At 47.4% G+C, this 21704-nt stretch overlaps 1 protein-coding gene across 5 annotated transcripts; it reads left to right on the top strand.

Moving 5' to 3' along the window:
* Window positions 1–1506: 1506 nt before the first annotated feature.
* Window positions 1507–21076, top strand: TENT5A (terminal nucleotidyltransferase 5A). 5 transcript variants are annotated; one of them, XM_087776907.1, is made up of 3 exons: window positions 1507–1549; window positions 14634–15150; window positions 16162–21076. In XM_087776907.1, exons 2-3 carry the CDS (start codon window positions 14716–14718, stop codon window positions 16939–16941), a joined length of 1215 nt encoding a protein of 404 aa, XP_087633033.1. In that variant the 5' UTR covers window positions 1507–1549; window positions 14634–14715; the 3' UTR covers window positions 16942–21076. The 5 variants fall into 5 exon arrangements, with proteins under 5 accessions (XP_087633033.1, XP_087633034.1, XP_087633030.1 ...); XM_087776908.1 differs by lacking the exon at window positions 1507–1549 and adding an exon at window positions 6883–6922; XM_087776904.1 differs by lacking the exon at window positions 1507–1549 and adding an exon at window positions 13628–13759.
* Window positions 21077–21704: the final 628 nt, after the last annotated feature.

The following is a 21704-nucleotide window of genomic DNA, read 5'->3' on the forward strand; positions in this document are numbered from 1 at the left end:
TGAATGACCAGAGTTATTCCAGCACCCAGATGGCTTTGAAATTACACAGCACCCAAATCTTCCTGCCCAGCAAGGCACTGAGTTTTGGTATGCCAGAGTCCAGGTGTCTTGTCAGAAACCCAAGCCTGCAGTTGGTGCGGCTGCAGATGGGAGAGACGGGCAAAGCCAACGGTGTATTTGTGTACATGGTCCTTGTTTTACTCCAGAATAGCAGTGGCCTGACAGAACCGAAACCTGCTGTGTGGCAGGAAGCCTCTATCAAAATATCTGATACTGAGATTGCGCAGCTTGCTAAAATTGTGAGGCCCCAGAGGGGCCTTTTCTATGTCAAGTTTTGAAATCAATAGGTTACGTTAAATATAATGGAAGGCGAGCCCTTGTGGAAAATACCCATGAGTATATAAAGGATAGGGTGCTCAATAACTGGAAACCACATAGCAGAAATGTATTTGGTGGCTCTAGTCCATGTTGGGTGAGCTCTGCGTGCACCAATGGGTGTATAGCTGCTTCTCTTTTATTTTTTTTTTCCTTTTTCTTTTTCCCTTTAAGTGCTCATCACCATTATGCCTTTCACTACTTTACTGTTTGGTCTGGAGTGAAGTGGAGAAAGTCTATGACAGGCAGGGTTCATCCTGCCAACAGGCATATCTTGGGAGCGGGGCAGGGAGGAAGAGGAGGAAGGAGAAGGAGATGTTTATAAATGGCCTTATTTTCACTGATATTTACATATCACATGAAATTTGCAGAGCTATGTCTATGAAAAGTAGACATTTAATAGGACAGCCATTGGCATGGGGGAGCAAGATTAGCTATTCTGGGAACTATTGAACAATGTATGTATTTTCGCCTGAGCTGCTTGAAATAACCCATCCCTGTGGCTCCTATGTCACCCCATCCAGTGTGCTTTTCTGCCAGGAGCTGCTAGCTCCCCGGCACTGGCAGTGTCTGGCCACCCCAGCTGCAGTACCTGGCTTTGAACAAAGGTTGGGCAGATGCTGCTTCCAGGATGCTGGCAGGAGCAGCAGGGGCTGTAAAGATGGGTGTTCACTCTGCTCAGGGTGGGGAGGACCAGGGCTGGGGGAAGCCCTTAAAAAACTAAAGAATTAGAAGTGAAATCATCTACGCAGAAAGTTTACGAAATCCTGGGTCCTCTCCTAGGGGCACTGAGACATTTTTGTCTGTTGGACAACGGGCCACTTGTGGTTTGTGCCTCTCCTTAGTATCAGAATAGCAAATCCTTGGTGGATATTTCAGATTTAGTAAGGGAAAAGCTGCCAGATATTTAATGGTAACTGCTGCATTTGTACTATTCAGGGTGAGCAGAAAGTTTAGTTGTAACTTTGGGCATCTCAGCCACCAAAAGAAGGCATACATTAGCTAGCATGAGGAACAAAAGGGACAATTGTTAAATAAGAAGGACTAAGTTAGGACATTAGCTCCACTAAAAACTCTTTCTAACAGGTAAACATCTCTCATTTGCCCTCTAAAGGACCACTGCCTGCTAGAGAGTGGCCACAGGCTCCAAGCACATGCCAGGCCCAGGCCTCAGGTAGGTATAATCAAAAACAAAAGGTAATGAAGAGCTCTTTAACTAAATTGGCAGCAAGCTGACCATAATGTAGGAATTCTTTTAATGTGAAGAAAAGCTACTGATATCTGAATGGAAAATGATACATTAAATTACACATGCCTTGTGATGAATTGCTAATGTATTCTAAAGTGTGCAACATTAGTTTAAAGAGCCTCTTTTCAACAGCACAAGAGATATGTGAAGTAAACGTCCTTCTGCATTAAATCTGCATTGAAAGACCGTAGAAAGTCCCATTTCTTTATGTAGGAATAAAAACACACACACAAGAAAGAGATGATGAATAAGAGGGGCTCAGGATACGTGAACAGCTTCTGCTGACTGTAGTTTGTCTGACCTGTGTCTGAGGGCTGCAAACGTCTTCCTCCGTAGCTACAGAAGGATTATGAACTGCACTTAAATGTATGGCAATGAAAGGGGAGAATCACATGTATTCTGGAAAAAGTAAGAAATAGTTTGAGAAACAAATTGTTTTCCTGTTAAAAATGACAAGTTCTGGAAGGAAGGAAGGAAGGACATGCTCTTTTTTTACCCTAGAACTTTGCTTTCTTCCTTTTGGATGGCTGATTAAATATCTCTCCTTTCTTAACTAATTTTTAGCCAAAAATGCTCATGTTTAAAAAATGCATTTTGCAAAAATAAGTAAACCAATAGGAAATTAGATTTTTGAAATTACACCTGCATCTTTTCCACGTGGCTGGATTCAATCACTTCTGCCTTTGTGGACCACATGTTTGCTGTGCTGCACTGTATGACACAGCCTAACGTGCACAATACAATTACTTTGAGCTAAGCTGAGCTAAGTATATCCAAGTACTCTACTGGCTTTCATCATTTGCAGTTAAAGCACCGACCTATTCAGTTCTAAAATGAGTGCCTGGGTGTTTTTTCATGCTTCTATATCCTAAGCTGGCCTGTGAAAAGCAAAGGAGTCAGATCTGCACTGCGTGGCTCCCTACAGCACAGACTTACTGAACAGCCTATTCTGGAACTCAAGTACTTGCAAATGACACATAAACTTCTAACTAAGCCTTAAAGCAACTGAATTCATATCTACCGGCATGGTTATTTTTAATTCTTTGCCTCATTTTGCACATCAGCAATAATCTCATGCCTGGCAAATTGGCTTCATTGGCCAAATGATCTGGCTTCAAAGTTCAGCTGCAGCCATGTTAAAAAGACCAGAGGAAATGGATAGCTCATCTCTGGAAAATGCAGCCCTTTGGAGCAACGCCAGAACTCCTTAAAAACAAATCAGCTCAGGATTACAGCTTATTAGAGGCAAAACGGCAAAATCATTTCCAGGCTATTTTTTGACCCACTACTTCCATGCTGTCGTTAGCAGAGAGCAGTTTTGCTCATCTCTAGTTTTCTGCATTTGCCAGGTGTGGTGTTTTGAAGGGCATGTGATAATCCTGTGCTTTTAGTACGTGAGCACATAAGCAATAGGAGGCAACTACTATTAAGTAGAGTAGCTGCTGGAAGCATTGTGAGAAGCCTCCTGGCACTTTCCTCCCCGGCATGTCGCCCATGGGAGACAAAACGGAGGAGAAGGCAGCCAGAGACTAAAGCTGGCAGAGCAGTTGCAGCCGCTGTCAAAGCAGAAACAGCCTTGGCATTTTCATCAGTTAGATCTGGGTTTCCTCTGTTCCTGGTGACTACCTCTTTGGTCAGCCCGCTCTCCTGACCCTCAGGGCTTCTTCTGTCTGCCTGCTCACTGGCTCTGCCACCTTGCTTTGGGCTCTCTGTTTGACTCGCCATGAGGTCAGTGGGGATGCTCTGTCTCTTCACAGGGCTGGCACAGCAGGACTCAGGGCTCGTTTGGTCTTTAGGCACATCCAGGGTGAGTCCGGTTCGTAATAAAATGCTAAGCTTCTGCGGGACTGAAATTTAGGTGAGGAAGGTAGTGAGTGATGAAAAGCTTCAATTAATAGGAAAACGAAGTCATTTTGCCTGCAGGGGATCAGCTGCTTTTACAATGTTACTGGTTTACTTACACAGTTGATATAATCTAAGACCGTTGCTAGAATGATACATGGAACAAAAACATTTATGGGGCATATGCTATTTAACAGCAATTCCTCAGAGCAATAAAGTGCTGTAAATTATGCAGTGGATACTTGCCATCCTAGAAAGATATAAGTGTATTACCTGCCTCAAGTGGGCACACAGTGTGATGTGATCATCAAAAAAGGGATAATGCACCGCTCCTTCCTTGCTGTGAAATACCATGCTGGACGGCTGGTGGAGCATTGCCTAGCACGGGGAACTTTTTCATAAGAAGTTGCCTCATCAGTGGACTGGTCCACTGGGCTCCTACCAGAAGGACACAGGGCTTCAGAAGTGGACACAGGGCTACCAGAAGTGGACACAGGGCTCCTACCAGAAGGATATCCTGGGATTGTTGGGAAGGGACTGATGGGGAATCAACCCTCTTGAACAGAGGACTTCTGCGCACCACCTCAAGGAATAATTCAGCGTTGTTTGTGGGGCCTTCTGTGTAAAAGCACAGATTGTCTCTTCATAAAATTCTGTACATCTAGAGCCAAAATCCTTCCTCTGTTATTCTAGTAGGCATGATAGCAGCATTTGGCATGTGGAATATAAATCTTTGAAGGTCTCTCTGCATTAGGACAACAGGTCTCCTGGGCAAAGCATTATTTAGAATTCAGGGGCAAATGGAACAAATGCTATGCTGATAAATAAGAACCTCTGGGGGTTAATTTCAAAAAGTAAGGCTGGTCCTCAGCAGAGGAACAAGAAATGGACTAGTAGTATTAGTGTGCCTTTCACTCTGATTTCATTTACCAGGTCACCTCACAGGACTGTGACACTCATTTGCACTTTCAGATACACAGTAATACAACCACAATGAAATTCCCTAATGTCAGGGAAAAACTCGAGGAGGAGACGGTGTCCAAATCTGGACTGGGAGTGAGCTGAGGCTGTTGCTCAGGATAAGATTAGGTTTGGGTAAGAGTAGGAGGCAAGCTCCTACTCAGCTTAAGGATAAGATTAGGTTGCTCAGGATAAGATTAGGTTTGGGTAAGAGTAGGAGGCAAGCTCAGGGCTCTATTTCAAAAGAACGAAATTTCACAAACTCTTCTCTGTATTTTGGCTCAGATGAGCTGTCTTAGAAGATTTCCACTGTGATGGGGAACATTTAAACGTCAGAGCTGGAAAGGAAGGCTCCATTCCCAGTTCAGCTCCTTCCTACAATCCCAGTGGTAGGCTGAGGTTACACTCTGGGATGCCTCCTCTTCCTTATTCCTTAGCAGAGTCCACCTGAAACTTTGCATGCCCAGGGAGCCTGTCCAGGAACAAGTGAGAGCTAAAAGGGCCATGTAGTGCGGTGGCTAAGAGAGCATTTTTGCACTTGGACTTCTAGTCTCTGTCCTTTTAGCCTTGTGAGGGCTTCACAGTAAAAAAAAGAACAGAAATGCGACAGTTGCCCTTATTTCAGTCTTAATGTTATTCGTGCCTTACTATTTTTATCTGTGCACAAAGTCAGTTTACGGTTCAGAGCTCAGCTGGGCTACTGCTGAGCTCAGCAGGACCAAAGAGCTGAAGCTGCTGCTCCAAAGAAGAGGCTGCTTCTGCCTCTTGAGAAGGGAGGCAGCAGCTGAGCTCCAAATTCAGCAGGAGCTGGGAGCAGGAGCTGGTCTGGCACTTTCCCAGTCAGGAAAACGCTCCTGGCTCCTAGGTCTTGCTGATTTCTGAGGTCTTCAAAAGTGGTGAGACCCATGTCTCAGTGGCAGAGCTCGGTGAAGACTGCTGTGCTCCAGCAACTGCTCCTCAGGGAAGCAACAACTCTCCTCCCTGCGCAGCAAGAGTTTGTAGCCCTCTCGGAGCTAAAACTGGGTTGCAGCTGCTGCCTTGCAGCTGCCCATCCCTCCCAGCAGTAGATAGCCCTGGTGACTCTCGGGTGATGCTCAGGAAGAGCTGGAGCCCCAGGGTCCCTGCCTTGCCTCCCACAAACACCAGTGGTAACTCGCAGCTGTGGGAGGCGATGGCCCTTGATGCAGCTGGCTCCATCTGGGATCCTGCAGGGTCTCAGCGAGAGAGTGGCAGCACAGATTGGAGTCTTCTTCTTATCAGAAGCCGCTCTCTGCCCTTCCCAGTGAGGTGGAGGCAGGGCATACTGCTACGTAATAACCCACGTCAGGTACCAATCTCTATCATTTTTGTGTTCCTGGAGGAAAAATCTTGCATGGGAAAAAATGTCTTACTTTTTTTGCACTCATGACATGCTCCCCCTTTCTAACTTGGAAAAAAAGGGTTTTTTTGCAAAATACCCTACTTTCGCTTTGAAATGTAGTTGATAAATTGCCTAGTTCCTTTTTTCTCCATACTCTGACTAAATGCTCTGCTCTAAGAATATTTTGCTCTTTGAGTCTAGCATATCAAAGCAGTGCAGGGTGTGGAAGAGCAGGGTTTCCCATGCAGGAAAAGGAGACCCATGAAAGAAAAAGGAGTGTTGTGGGTGGGCGTTTTGGCAAAGTACATTGCTGCATTCTTGTTTGTGACAGCAACGCAGTTCCAAACCAGGTCCTTGCTCCAGCTGCCATCGTTAGCACATGGACAGCTGGAAATGATCTGTGGTGGGGAAAAAGAAAGGATTAAGGAAACAAAAAAGAAAGGGGTGACCTCTTATTTTTTGGGTGACAGTTTGGCTGGAGACTGAGCAACGTACAAAGCAGATTAAGATTAAGAACTGATCCCTGTTAGCTTCTTGCAATTTTGGAAATGCCAAGACAGCACCAAGATTCAGGGAGGATAGCAGTGCACATCGGCCCAGCACCATGGCATCCCATGGGCACCAGAAAAGTTATTGCTTGCTAAGATGTCTGACACAAACTGTGATTTTCAAATGGTGGCATACTGGGGCCATCAGAAACCCTATTTGTCTCTCCTAATATGCACAAATGGACTGTGGTACCTTGCAGCTCTTTGCTTCCTTGGAAGAGGGCTCTCACATCCTTTTGGTCCATTGCTGCACAGTGTTTTGGTTGTGTCCCCACTTGCACAGCCCTAAAATGTTGGATTTCATTCTTTCATCTTCAAGGCACTTTGATTCTTTGCCTCTAGGCCAAAGGCCCAGAGCATCTATACAACTCTAGATGACCAAAATCTACTCTAGTATGTATAATGGTTATGTATTGGCTGTTGATGTACATGCAGCTGTAAACTAACTCATTTTGCCTCCCTGGGAGCAGCTACAGATAGGTAACCTTCTTTCATGGCAACACGCTACCTTCAGTAGTCCTGGGTGAGATGCAGAGCAGTGGGGGGTGCCAGCTGAGGAATTTACATTGTGCCTCTGCCCAGACATTTGTAAGTATTACTTCAACAAGCAGTTTTAAACAGGAGGAGCACCGAATGTGTATATCTCACTTCTTGATAGTTGCTAAGAATTGCATCCTGGGAATACACGTGTCCTTTCAGTGTATGGCAACTAAATTCAGTGCAAACACTCCCATTCTGTGCAAACATGCCCTCCGACTAGGAACATTGTGCACATTTTTAACAGTGAGGGTAATTAGGTAATGGAACAAATTTTCTGTAGTAATCCAGTTAATTTCCAGCATTTATAGACTTTCATCAGGACTGAAAGGTGCCCTGACTCCATCAGGCGTCATAGTCTTGATAGCAAAAGTACTTGGTAAAATGGCTTTTGTTTCGCCATAGGTGAAACTAAATTATAGCTTTGAATCCGTGAAACCAATTCTGTCTGAGTGAACAGTAACCTGATTCCTGTTAGTTTGCATTGTGTATTTTCACACTGTCGTTCACTGTTCCAAAAGCAGGACAGCTTGTTTAAATCTGAAGTGATGAGTTTCTCCAGCTCTCCTGAATAAAAGGCAGAATGCTGAAATCCACTGGAGTATTCCCACACGAGCTTAATGCATTGTAGGATAAACAAAACATAGAAAAGTAAAATCGGCATAAAATCCTATTGGTCATAAGCAACAGGGATTGCACGAATGCATGAGTCATGAAACATTGTGGGTTTGTCTTTCCTACGTGGGTAGAAAGACTGAAGCTTTAAACTCTCCTACATACCAATGAAAAATGTGGCCTCTTCAAGAGAAAAAAAAAAAAAAAGTTATTCTTGCCTGTCATATGAATAGGAATACCTGGATCTTGTACAATTCATTTTAATCGCATTTAGATCCCATCGGCCAATATGAGCTAAAACACAACAGTATCTGAGTGTAAAACACAACCGAACCTGAGAGCATGGCTATTTTTTAGGCAGGTGAACTGGAGAAGAGGGGTTTGCCAGGACCGCACCGTCCTGCACCTTACAGAGTGCAGGATGACTGCCTGCCTGGCACGCAGGAGAGGAGAGGCTTGCTGGTGCCTCTGCCGTCTCCTGCGTCCGACTACAGCCCCAGCTCTGAAAAATCCTGCTCAGGAGGCGACCCTAACACTCCTTCCTCTGGGGGCAAATGCTGATGGGTTTATCTAATCAGAGATACTGCTATTTACTGGTATATTTGGGCTATGAGCTCCCTAGGTGAGGCAGGGATATGTCTTTTGATAGACGAACTGTTTGATGCCCTGATCTCTGATTTGGCCTGCGGCTGTTGCAGCAACACACATGTTGGATGCTACTATTTCATTTAGCACACACTTTCTCAGCAGAATTGCAAAAAGCTACTGGCAGGCTCGTCAGAAAATTCTGATAATTTGGCCTGCTTTAAACTGTACCTTTTCAAAACAACACAGCATTTAGTCCAAACATTGAAATTTTTCCCAGGATGAGTAAAACATCTTTCCAGTAAAAACTGGCAGAAGGAAAATAAAACTAATAGATCAGTAGTACTTTGAAAGCACACAGATTTCTTTTATTTATCTTTGAAATATCATTTGCTAGATATCTCTGATTTTCATTTTATTCAAAGAACCTTAGTATTGACTACTCCAGCAGTCAATGCTAATTCCAGTACTAATTCCTAGTATAGACTATTCTATGACAAAATGTAATAATTTTTTATAGTGTCAAGTAAGGAAATAAATTTTGGAAAAAAATCAGTGTGAACTATAGACTATCAAGGTATCAGAAGACTACTTTGTGCATGCATGCAAGAGAAAGACAAGGTCTTTGAAGAGAGTTTTAAAATCAGGCTTGAGTACTCTTGTGAGGAAAAAAAAAACAAACCAAAACCCCAAAAACCCAAAACCCCGACAAAACCAGCCTTTGAGCTCTGCTTCTATGCCCAAGCTCAAAGTTTGCCCAGACTAGTTCCGAGCAAAGATATGAATGAATCAAGATTTGAAAAGGATTGCAAGTATGTCTGGTATAGACAAGGTCTTAGAGTTCGGAAGGTACTTTGTTTTGTGCTATTGTCAATAGCAGTACTAGTCATTTTGGTACTGCAAGTTACTTCCAGTGAGTCCTCATCTACCATGGGCTGTTTTCATGAAATTCAGGTTTTGGGCTGTATGTGTGTGCACATGTATGCGTGCAAGGGTGAGGCTGGGCTGTGTTTGGATCTGAAGACTTTGTATTAATTCGCAGCATTTCCCATCCAAGTCCGGAGTTCTCTGAACTTCTGTCCTGTTGGCTGATGCCTCCTCAGCATCTCCCCGCTCTCTGGTCTGGGGTAGCACCCCGCAGGGAAGAGCTGTGACACACTCAGCGCACCGGCGGGTCGCCCAGCCATGATGCAATGGGAGCGTGACGGAGCCAGCGGCTGCCCAAAGCAGCTGCATGCAAAGCAACGGGGAGGGAAGGAGAAGGGCACAGCGGCCTGAATTCTCCAGAAATTTGTATCTGGAGGCAAGCTGATATATTCACATGCTATCCAGGTTGAGAACAGCTAGGAATATTCTTCAGTCATATAGCTGATGTTTCCAGCAAGATAATTGTGTAGCAACACGGTGAATAATATAAAGAAGTTTTCCAGTGATTGCTGCCCAGTGATGTCTTTCCACCTCTAGCAGGCAAAGAACAAGAAATTAGGTCAAGAACTCATTTTTAATGTTTTAGTTGCCCTTGGACTCTGTATGAGAGAGGCCAAGCCAGCCGTGCTAAGGCATTATGGAGCAGAGATGGAGAGAGCAGGCCCAGCCTGCTCATCCACGCTCCATACACTGTGCACCCAGCCACTGGGAAATGGTGCCTCTTGATATCCATCTTGCTACAGCCTATTGCTTTCTTAGTATATTGCATCTATTTTCATTTTTAACATTGTCAAGAGGAGACAGGAAAAACCACCATGGCGGTACCTGCCATTTCTCTCTGCACTGTGAATAACTGCCCTTAATAGAAGGATTAGAAAGAAATGGAAGAGAGGAGGAATGATATTACTAAACTTTTCACAACACAATTGTGATAACATTGTGCTGTATCTTTTTTCCAAACTTCTTCTGAGGGAGTTTTTTAGACTTCCTAGGCCCTTCCTAGACTTCTTTGCTTCCGCCAAGTCAGTCCGAGACAGAAGGCTGCTAATACCTAGTGATGATAGCAGCATTGATGTTTATTATGTTTTTAACAAAAACAAACACCTCTGGCTGAGTCAACACTAGCTTTTGGACTAAAGTAGAGTGGCTACTCAGAAGTGAATGCCCTGATTGTCTGTAGGTACCACATGTTGGCTGTGCTGGCAGAGCAGCTGTGACACACAAACTCAATTCCTCTTGGGAAAAAAACTAAACTGGAAGTTTTGCTCCAGCTGGGCACCAAATGGGCACCAATTCCTAGCACAGAGCCAGCTGAAGAGTCACAGTTTTTTGTTTTGTTTTTTTTTTTTTCTGCCAAGGAGAGCATGTATCCCATTTTAGGCACCATGTCTTGGGCAAAAAGGAGGCAGAATGACGTTACAGTCGAGGTACACGTAGTTCAGTCAAGAAAATACTGACAATTACTAAATTCAGCAGAAATCACCTAGAGAGTGTGCTTTCTGCTATGCAGCCAAGCTGAATGAACAGCTTGCACCGACGACGTTATTAGACAAATATACACAAATGCATATAGGAACACATTTATTGCTATTACTCTTCTGTTGTTCTAGAGCAGGGCTGAGAGTATGGGTGAGGTGAAGGGACTAATTGAACAATATTGTGCGAACATACAGAAAGATATGATTCACATCACACATCTTGTGTTCCTATTCATTGCTTGGGCAGTACAAACAGCCTGTGTGAGTAATGCAATCAAAATTCTCTCAAAGAATTACTGCTCACACTGACAAGTTAAAAAAAACCCTTTTCCTTCCAAAAATATGTATTTGTCATTAAAGGGCCAGAGTGTGTTCGTGAGCTACATTAATGCTTTTATTAGCAGCAGCATTACCAGTATCAGTCATCATTAGAAAGATCTGCGTAACTCATGCAAATATTTCTAAATTTCTCGCAATGAAATTCGCCCTAATTAAATTTCTTGCTACAACTCTTAATGATTTCTACTCATTTAAAGCAACAGGGGCTTTCACATTCAAGTAGGGCAGAAGAGCAAAAAATCTAGAGTATACATGTACCCTAGATAAAGCACTGTGCTGATAAAGTTCTATTTCCCCTACATTTAGACAGTTTATTAAAAAAATGCACCATCTATCTAGCATCCATTAATTAGGAAGTGAAAAGAATTGCACATCAGTGCAAATAATTCTTAATTTATACAAAGAGCGTGATGATTAATATCCCGTGTACCTTTCTGAACCGAGAAAGTGTAAATGCAATGATTCTGACTGGAAACGATTTCCCCTCTTCTTTCGAGTGAGTGGGAGGTGATTTGCAGGTGCTTACATTGAGGGAGGGAGGGTGAGGTGAGAGCAGGGCTTGGCTGGCCTTGCTCCTTCAGCAAAGCCCTGCAGTGTAAATGGCTTCCTGCTGAACTGCATTCCCCTTGTCTTTAGCAGGTCAGTATTCCCCACAATGAACTCCTGCCAGTTTTTCTGCTTCAGTGTGAAAGTAATAACAACTTAAGAGAGGTTAAAAATCACACTTCGTGGGGAAATGAAACAAGATGCATATAAAATAGTATTAAATCCTACTGGCCAGTGTAAATGCACCAAAACATGCTGCAGCGTTTGAAATACTGCTAAAATTTCATTGCAACATACTGAGAAACAAGAGTTAAATGGAATGGTGACTACTAGCCAGGGTTTTCTCAGTTTCTTGGGGGTAGCCTAGCTTAATGTGGGATGAGCCAGCAGGTCCGATCTTTGCCCTTGTTCTAGCAATCAGTCATCCGGCTGCAGTGATATTGATAATTTGCTTATAAATAAGGAGGTAGTTACTCCCTTTGAAAGATTCAATCGCGTGCCCTAGTGAGCTGTGGTTCACCTGAGCGAAGCCAGACTGGGAACGGGGAGTTGCTCCGCTCGGTTGTGTTTTAACCTCCCCGAGTTTCCCAAATAGGCACCGAGGGTAGCGTTGCACTGACAGCAGCCCCCCCCCCCCCCCGGCCAGACCCCCGTGAGCCCCCTGCCCTCGGCCTCCACCCGGCTGGGCCCGGGGAGCCTCGGGCACCAGCTCTGCGCCGCAGGGCGCCGGGCACTGCTTGGCACCCTCCTCTCCGGCCGGTTTGAGGAGATGCCGCTCCCCGGGCCCAGCAGCGGCACCCCGGCCCTCGGGCCCCCAGCAGCGGGTGCAGGCCAGCAGGCCGGCTGCTGCCCTGCTTAGTCCGAGTATTTATTTTAAATAAAGGAGTAAGCTGGCCAACCCCACTCAGCGTGCCGGCGGATGCACGATACGCCGCTTCTGCTTTCAAGCAGCATTCACTTGTACACATTTGGATTTTAAAAGCTTCCTGCTTACTTTTTTTTTCTTTTTTCTTTTTTTCTTTTTTTTTTTTTTAATAAATGCATTGGCACGGAACACTGCAAACCTTTCCCCTGGCCAGCCGGGTCGCCTTTCCAGGCTCGCCCAGCCACCGCAGAGGCGGGCAGCCCACCACCACCCACCAGTGCGTAGCACGGCGGGGGAAGGGGGCGCGCTCCACGGGGGAGGCGCAGGGCGAAGTCACCCCCGTTCCTTGTCCCGCGGGGCGGCAGAGCGGCTGGGATCGCCCCGTGCTCCTGCCGCGGGTTATGCTGCAGGCATGAGGTAACAGGGAATTTGGGCGGTGAATCAAAGCTTAACCCCCCCTCAAAAAAAAAAACAAACAACCAAAAAACCCGCCACGGTGAAGCGGTTTCTGCCCGGCCCCGCGCCCACGGCTGTGCCCCCCCCGCCCCCCCGCCCCCGGGAGCGCGCCCGGCGCCCGGCAGGGGGCGCCCTTGCCACACGGCTGCGACCCGCGACGGCCGTGGGGGTGGGGGGGTGTCCCCGCCTCGCGCCCCACGGGGAGCTCTGGACGCACCGCCGGGCCCCCGCGGAGTTTTGGGGTGGGAGCAACCCTGCCGGCTCGCGAGGGGCGTGGCAGAGCCCCCCCTGCCCCATCCCACGGCGGGAGGTACGGGGGGGGGTGCTAAAAACGGGGGGAGCCCCGTCGGGCTCCCTCATACACCCCCTTTTGACAACGGGCCTGGCTGGGGAGGCCGCACGTCACGCCACCGCGCAACCCCATTGGCCCCTCCCGCTGCGCGTCACGAAGCTGCGAGCGGTGACGCAACGCCGTCCCCGGCCCCCCGATTCTCCCCGCGCAAGCCGCGCGCCTGCAGCGCGGCGCTGCGCGGGGTGCGCAGCCGGGCGGCGGGGGGCCCCTGCCCGCTGCGCCCACCCGTCCCCGAGTCCGCGGGTGCCGCTGCGCACGGCGGGGCTGCACTTAGCCTGTTTTAAATAATGTTTATATGCATATCTGGGACTTCTAACAGGTGAAAAACAAGGCGATGCATCCATTGCTATTAAATAAAATACTAAAATAATTAAAATGTGATTGAAAATAAGAAGTATATATATATGTTTGCATCGTATGCCTGCATCACACGTTCTTTTTCCCGCTCCGCAGTTCCCGAAGTTGTACTTTACGGGCAGGCGGCTCCCCTGGAAGGCACTGCCTGGTTCGTGCTCTTCGGGATTTCTTTTTTCCCCCTCCGCCGGCGAGGAGGGAGGCAGGGAAGGAGGGAGGGAGGGAGGCAGGGAGGGCCGGGCGGGCACGCCGTGATGCCCCTGCGCTGCCGCAGCCGGCTTTGAAAATCTCGGTCAGGCGGCTCAAACCACACGGTCCGGGATCCTCGGCATCTGCTCGCAGCGGGGCCCTCGCCAAATTCCGGCGCTCTGGTATGAAGTTTCGCTGTGCCTGGGATGACCGGGAATGTCCGGGAGGGGGTGGGTGGTAAAAAAGACAGGGGGAAAAAAAATAGGGAATGAATGGCAGCGCGGAGCTGGGTGCCTGCAGGAGCCGGGGGGTCCGCGCCCCCCGCGGGCGCAGGGCGGGGGTTTCACTTGTTGCCTCCCCCCTCGGCGAGCGGCCAAACCCCGTCCGGGGGGCGGCTGCGCTCCGCGGCTTTTTCCAGCGGGGCCGCGCGTGGGGCGGGGCGGCCGCGCCGGGCCGCGCTGGGCGCTCCGCCGGCGCGGAGGGGCGGGCTGTGCCGTGCCGAGCCGTGCCGAGCCGTGGCGTGGCGCGGCGGCGGGGAGCCGGCGGGGCGGCCCGTGGGTGCGCAGGGCGTGGGCGTGCCGGGGGCACCGCCGAGGCCGGCCATGCAGATGGAGGGGGCGGGACGCGGGCGCCGTGACTCGGAGCCCCGGAAGAGCGGAGAAACCCCGTATAAAAACTACTGGGGACCTTTCCCGGGCAGAACTACGAAAGCTCCGGAGACGGCGGCAGCCCGCGGCGGCAGCGAGCGGGGCGGCGGGCGGCGCGGGGCGGCCTCTGCCCCGGCGGGGGCGCGGAGAGCGGCGCAGGCGGCGGCTCTGCAGGTCGGGCGCCTTCCCCTGCCCTGCGGCACCGCCTGGCTCCGGGGGGCTTTTTCTCCCCCCCTCCTTTTTTTTTTTTTTTTTTTTAATTTACTCGATAGGTGCGTCTCCCCCTCTTCCCCGCTGGAAGGGGCGGTGGGCGCCGTCCGGCGGTGCGGGGCGGCTGCGGGGGGAGCGGAGCTCCGGCGCCGGGTGCGCGCCGCTGCTGACCGCTGGCTTTTCCTCCTCTTTTTGCCAGGCGCGGAGGGAGAGGGGCCCCGGGGGGGCAGTGAGGAGCCGGAGCGGTGCCATCCAGCCCGGGGAGGCGGCGGCCGCGCACCATGGCAGACGATGAGAAGGCCGGCGGCAGCCCCGGCGGGAGTTACGCGGGCGGCTGCGAGAGCTCCCACTGCAACGTGCTGAGCTGGGAGCAAGTGCAGCGGCTGGACCGCATCCTCAGCGAGACCATCCCCATCCACGGCCGCGGCAACTTCCCCACGCTGGCCATGCAGCCCCGCCAGATCGTCAAGGTGGTGCGGAGCCGGCTGGAGGAGAAGGGCATCGGCCTGCGGGACGTGCGGCTCAACGGCTCGGCCGCCAGCCACGTCCTCCACCAGGACAGCGGCCTGGGCTACAAGGACTTGGACCTCATCTTCTGCGCCGACCTCAAAGGGGAAGCCGAGTTTCAGACTGTGAAGGACGTGGTCTTGGACTGCCTCTTGGATTTCTTACCCGAGGGGGTGAACAAGGAGAAGATCACGCCGCTCACCCTCAAGGTAAACCTGCCCTGTGCCCAGGCGCTCAGCGCGGGCAGGTGTACGCGCCAGCCTGCGGGGAACGGGGCGCCTTCCCCTCCGGGGACGGAGGGGTGCGCCGAGGGACGCAGCTCCCCCCCACGCCCCGAGACCCACGGGGACCGTGGGTGATTTTTTCACCCCACGCTTAAAACCGAGGAGGAGTTTGCAGTAAAGCGTCCTGGCCGGGGCTCCTCAGGATTAATTAATCTTTCCTCCCTCTCTCTCGTTTGATTTGCTGGCAGCGTTGACTTACCTGGGGCGTGGGTGCGCAGGGCGCCGCAGATCTCCCAGCTCGGCTCTGCGGCAGCTTGGTTTGACGGACCCAGTTCCCGGGGTGGCTGGGGGGAGCTGAGCTGGCTTTAATATCTACAAGGAGGAACCGCTGTCTGCAAGGCATGCTTTCTTGTGTGCTAAATGCCCCAGCGGAGAGGCGTATTCCCTCCTCTTGGAGACAGTTCGCTCGAGTTCATTAGGCTGAATGCCAAATGCCTTTAAGATTTTTTTAGAGGGATTTTTTTGGAATATGGGGCAGATTTGTGGAACCTGCACTGAAAGAGCAGGATTGAGGGGAGTGAACACTTGCTAAGTTTTTTTTTGTGGGGAGGGGAGAGAGAAGTGGAAACCGGTAAAAAAGATTTCTTATCTGATTCTAGCGGTGACCTTTTGTGGGGGGGGGTGCATGCGTGCCATGGGCTTCATGTGTAGATGTATTTAGAAGTGCTTGAAAGAAGCAGCGTTGCCGTATGCTTCCCTCGCACGACGCAGTCCCAGCAGAACACCCTCCCCTGTCATCCCCTTGCACTGACAGCACGCCGAGCTCTCACATTAAGCATTTCTCCTCTGGTTTGTATCTGCAGGCTCCATTAAATCTTTCATGAAACGCTGGGATGAGGTGAAGGGGGGGGGGGGGGGGCATGTGAATGAATGCAGCGAAGGGGAAATTTCTTGCATCTGTGTCTTCATTTGCTCATTTTGTCTTTCCAATTATAGGAGGCTTATGTGCAGAAAATGGTAAAAGTATGCAATGATTCAGACCGATGGAGTCTCATCTCCTTGTCCAACAACAGTGGCAAAAATGTGGAGCTGAAATTTGTGGACTCTCTGAGGCGGCAGTTTGAATTCAGTGTCGATTCCTTTCAAATCAAGCTGGACTCCCTGCTGCTTTTTTATGAGTGCTCAGAGAATCCGATGACTGAAACTTTTCACCCGACTATCATTGGTGAGAGCGTCTATGGGGATTTCCAGGAAGCCTTTGATCACCTCTGCAACAAGATAATTGCCACCAGAAACCCAGAAGAAATCAGAGGAGGTGGTCTTCTGAAATACTGCAACCTTTTGGTAAGGGGCTTTAGGGCTGCCTCCGAATCCGAGATTAAGTCCCTGCAGAGATACATGTGTTCGAGATTTTTCATTGACTTCTCAGACATTGGAGAACAGCAGAGAAAGCTGGAGTCCTACTTGCAGAACCACTTTGTGGGATTAGAGGACCGCAAGTATGACTATCTCATGACCCTTCATGATGTGGTGAATGAGAGCACAGTGTGCCTGATGGGACATGAGAGGAGACAGACTCTGAGTCTGATCGCCATGCTGGCCATCCGGGTCCTAGCCGAGCAAAATATCATCCCCAATGTGGCCAATGTCACCTGCTATTACCAGCCAGCCCCATACGTAGCAGATGCCAACTTCAGCAATTACTATATTGCCCAGGTTCAGACGGTGTTCCCTTGCCAGCAGCACACATACTCTACTTGGCTGCCCTGTAATTAAGGACCGAAATTAGTAGACCCGGTGGGGAGAACATTTTCTAAGACGTAGGAAGGGGCGACACGTCCCTTTGAAATGGGGTGTTTTGTGCAATGATGATCTGCTCTAGATTTCAAGCTTGGGAAAGGCTTGTGGTTCTTCTAATAAATAACGGGAGCATGATCGAGACAGAACCCCAAAATAATTGGATCCTACCCCAGAGCACAAGAGGCCTGTCATTAAAAGCAACCAGCTTTCCCTGAAATAAGTGAGGGAGGAATGCTTGATGACAATATGGGTTGGCGATATCTGCTCCCATAGCTTTGGCATAGAGAAGGTGGGAAAGCCTTATTTTCTTTTGTTTTTATTCTTACTCTAGAATGGGATCTGCAAAAGGGAGACTATGAAAGAAACAAAACAAAAAAAAAAACAACAAAAAGAAAAAAAATCACAAAAAACAATTCTATATATATTCAGGAATTAAAAGTTAGAGGCATAAAGCAGAGATAAGCTGAATAAAAATGTATATTGGAATTACTGCATTTGGGGCTTGCAGCAAGTACCGTCTATGGATTGACTGTGTAGAATGTATAGCTTGCTTGACTAGAATGCTTTACCAGAAACAGCTTGCTCCAAATGAACAGTAGTGGATTGGTACAGTTATAAAAACAGAAACACATACGATGACAAAGTCCATTATTTCCAGCTGTGTGCATGCCTCACATTTTAAAAATGTGAGAATGCAGGAAAACCAGCTGTGGCAAACAGAATATACTCAAGGACCAAAGATTTCACAAATAAGTTATCCGAGCAAAGAAGATACAGTAGAGTATATATATATATATATATATATATAAAAGAAAAGAAAGATGTTGCTATATTTGTACACACCAACAGTAATCAAAAGTGCCTGATGCCTTCATAAAATTTGAAGTGAGAAAAAAATATAGTTTTGTGGTTTAACCATGCATTTTGTTTTATCAGGGACACAAGGATGAAAAACAGAAAAACCCATAAGCTTGTGAATAAGTGGTGGAGGAAATGCCCTATTTTTTTTCTTGGCAAATACCTGTATAGAGTTAATGTTATGTCAGTGTGCTATTATCCTAGGTACGTGTGTGTATGTGTGTATATATGTTTGTGTGTGTATATATGTACATGTTATAGGTGTATATCTATATATATACACACACAATATATATTAATGTGGTCTAGGAAAATGTAGCAATTAAGGAATGTTTAAATAAAGTACTACGTGTTTTCCAGTTTGCAACAGGATGTCATAGGACAGTGGGCACCTTGCAGTGAATCTTTAACCCACACCTGAGAAATTTGGAGTAAATGAACCAGTCAGGATTAAGGTGGGATTCAGATAATGTCTTTGGTTGCAAGAACAAGGATTACAGTAATTCAGTGGGTTGCTTGTGAGCCATAATAATTCCACAGATGGAGAAACATATGACTAGCTGATTTTTTTTTTTTTAACTATTTTGTACTGTAATGCCATTTTGACATTTAACCCACTAATGTTGTGACTGCATACCTCCATGATGTGTAATTCAGTGGAACGTGGATCAAAGATAGGTTTATTTAAACCCCCTGACAGCTAAGGAATATTGTATTAGTTGGTGATTTGAACACTAATTGTTAATATTTAAAGGAGTATTTTTAATAGAATGCGTTACGCATTCCAGGACCACTAGAATTTAGCAAATGTGAAATGAACCCTTTTTAAGAGTGTTGCACGTTTGCTTAAAATTATATTTTATATATATATAATATATATATATTTTTATGCAAATATTAAACATCTTTGATCTGGTTGTCACACTGCATTTACAGTTTCAGTACTGTACTTTATTTAAATGGAATCACTTTACATTGGAACAATAACTGTTCACTTTCATTTCCTCTCCCAAAAGACCAGCAGGGGGAAAAAAGCAACCTCCGCTGTTGTTTTCACTTCAGTGCCATCTCTGAAGGTGTTAAATTCTTTGTTGGGCTTTGAAAACCTGATGACTAAGTGACACTTGACTCTAATATTTTGCTTTTTCTTACTGAGGAGAAAAAACAAAAAACAAAACATAACAAACAAAATAAAAGGGAATTCAGGCTTTTGAACGAAAACTCGCTGCGCCGTGCCTGCTTGCAGGCAGGGTCTGGCGCTGGAGGAGGCAGGGGCAGGGGAGAGGGAGAGGACTCATGTCCTGGCAGTGTGTTTTCCCTACGGAGCAAGGAAGGTACATCTATTTTTGTCACGCTTTGTACTTTTCACTCTGGAGGCAATTTAACAGGAACCCGATTTGTTTACTGAAGCACCTTCCCCGTGAGCCCTTCAGGAAACGCAAGAGCTGGTTCATTGCCGTTGGCGGCGTTGACTCCCGGACCTCGTCCCCACCTTCCCTTCCTCCGGCGCTGGCTGCAGCCTCCCGCCGGGATTCTCATCCCCTGGTCCCACCAGGTTCCCCTCCAGCCCCCCAGAGAGTCTGGGCTGGGTGCTCCTGGCCCGCTATTTCCCCTTGCCTCCCGCTGCTGGGAGGGTTTGCTAGCGGAAGCTACGGGGAGGGCTGGGGAAATAGGATCAGCTGGTAATGTGGTATGTCTTCTCTTGCCACAACTATTTGCAGCAAATAAATGAGTCATCCGCTCTTTAAAAGGGTTTGAGAATCTATAGCTGTGCCACAACCGCAGAACGCTGATAGTACATGACACGATGTATTTTTTCCTTTGAAGGACCCTTTTTTTTCCATTGCTTGAAAGAAAGTTTTGATTTACTTCCTCTCAGCTCAAATTTTATTGTGTGGTTTTTTTTTTTATGATTGACAGCAGCTAGTTACCTTATAGTGCATGCAGCAGGGCTCTGAGCTAAACTGCACCTTTCAGCATTTGCATTTTGATACATATATAATATGTTTTTATATATATTATATAGGTATTCCGGATCTGTTTTGCATATGTTAATGATCAAGTGGTGGAACTGGTGGGGCTTTGTTTTATCTGTGACTGGTAGCTTAAAAGGTGCCTGGTGTTAGAGGTGGGAAGAAGGCATGAGTTCAGGCCAAGAGTAAAATAAGAACCCCTTTTCAAAGCTGGTTTATTTCTGCGGTTTGCACACCTTCCCCTCCATAAAGTCTGACTTCTTTTTAACTGGTTTTTCCCCTCCTCTTCAGCACACTGGTACTTTTAAAGTTAACGACTGCGTTCTTGCTTTGTAGACTTCATTTTTCCCATCCAATCAGATGTAAGGTTAGAACTTGTGCTACAAGACACAGTGCCCCTTTTAAAGAGCTGAACTGATTAAAAACATTGACCTGATTACAGTAAAACTGTTTGTGCCGCAGCTGAATTTACTGCTAACCAACAGGGCGCTAAACTTGGTTAAATGTAGCTATCCTGAAACAACCGAGAGCTTTGAAATGGGATTTTTTTTTTCCCTTAGATGTAGCTGTCCTCCCAATTGCAAGAACATTTTTCTAAAAAGGGAAGGGCAATTAGAAGACCAAAAAGATGATATTTTTCTAGTTTCTCTTATTGCACTTAAAATATTTTTTATCTTACACAAAGGCCTTCACACAAATCTTCTAAACACCTCCGATTAAATGCTTGGCTTACATCATGTCAGAACCTCCTACCAGTTCAAAAAAGCGCTTTTTTTTTAATTGAGAAAATGAAGTGTGTTAGATAAAACTGCACAGAAAAGGAAGAACTGTAATTGCATATTCAGCTCCTATTTGGATATATTATTTTGTATGGTTTTCTTTATGCAGAGAGTTTCCCTTGCAAGAAAGAAAATCAGTGTACTGTTTTGCTGTTGTAATAATGGTTTGCTAACAAAATAAATAGTAAAAAAAAAAAAAAAAAAAGCCTGCAAATTTCAAGACAGCTTGGCTAAAGCACTGCAGGCTCCTGCAGTCTGTAGGAGTCTGTGCAGATTTGCTTTCCCTCAGATTTCCTTACAACTGTTGCCTTCTGCAAGGCATCCTGTTGCAGCAAACTGCTCCTTGGATTGCTCTTTTGGAACATTTTGACTATAGGCTTTGTCACAGACAGAAAAAGAGCTGATGGAAAACAGACTCTAGAGGGAACAGATTGTGAATTTTGTTTACAGCATCCAATATTTGGATTTTTTTTGTAAATAAAAAGAAGTTATTTTTTTCTATTGATTTGTGTCTGCTGTCTTCCGTGTCTGAAATAGCTCTGGCCTGCTCCTAATGAATACCAAGTTCGCTTTCATTAAAAAAGGACAAGGGCAGCACTTTCCTGAGAAGAGCAGCGTTCGGCAGCTTTCCGATTGGAGCGCAAGATGGTTTGAAAAGCCCTGCCCCGTGCCAGCCAACTTTGACTGGCTGCACTCCCCTGCGGAGGAACCTCCCCAGCCAGTGCCAAAAATACTTGCCCTAGCGCCGCTGGGGCCGTGCAAATGATCTGAAATCTGAAAACCGAAACAGCGCTGTAGCAGCCCTGTACTCTTGCTGCCTTCCCAGTTTAGATCCCAGTATTGGGACCGAAAGCTTTTCGTGATGCCCAGGATTTGTGGATCGCGAACCACCTGGCAGTAATGCCAGGGTCCTGATGCCCCTGAGATGTATTCGATAGGGGTTGACGCCTGCACCTGCCCGTTTCGGTAGGTCTGGGAGGCGGTGGGGTGCTGATCCCTGGGTGCAAAGGCGGGACAGTCTGTAGCAGATGGGTGCTGCAGGTACTGCAGCTCGGGGAGCTGCTGGAGAGCAGGGATGCAGATACCCATTTGATTCAGCTGCTGAATCCGTCCAGTTCTTCCTGCAGAT

The sequence above is a fragment of the Nipponia nippon genome, unplaced genomic scaffold, assembly GCF_047370975.1.
Source record: "Nipponia nippon isolate SJK-2023a ecotype South Korea unplaced genomic scaffold, ASM4737097v1 scaffold_4, whole genome shotgun sequence".
Lineage (NCBI taxonomy): Eukaryota > Metazoa > Chordata > Aves > Pelecaniformes > Threskiornithidae > Nipponia > Nipponia nippon.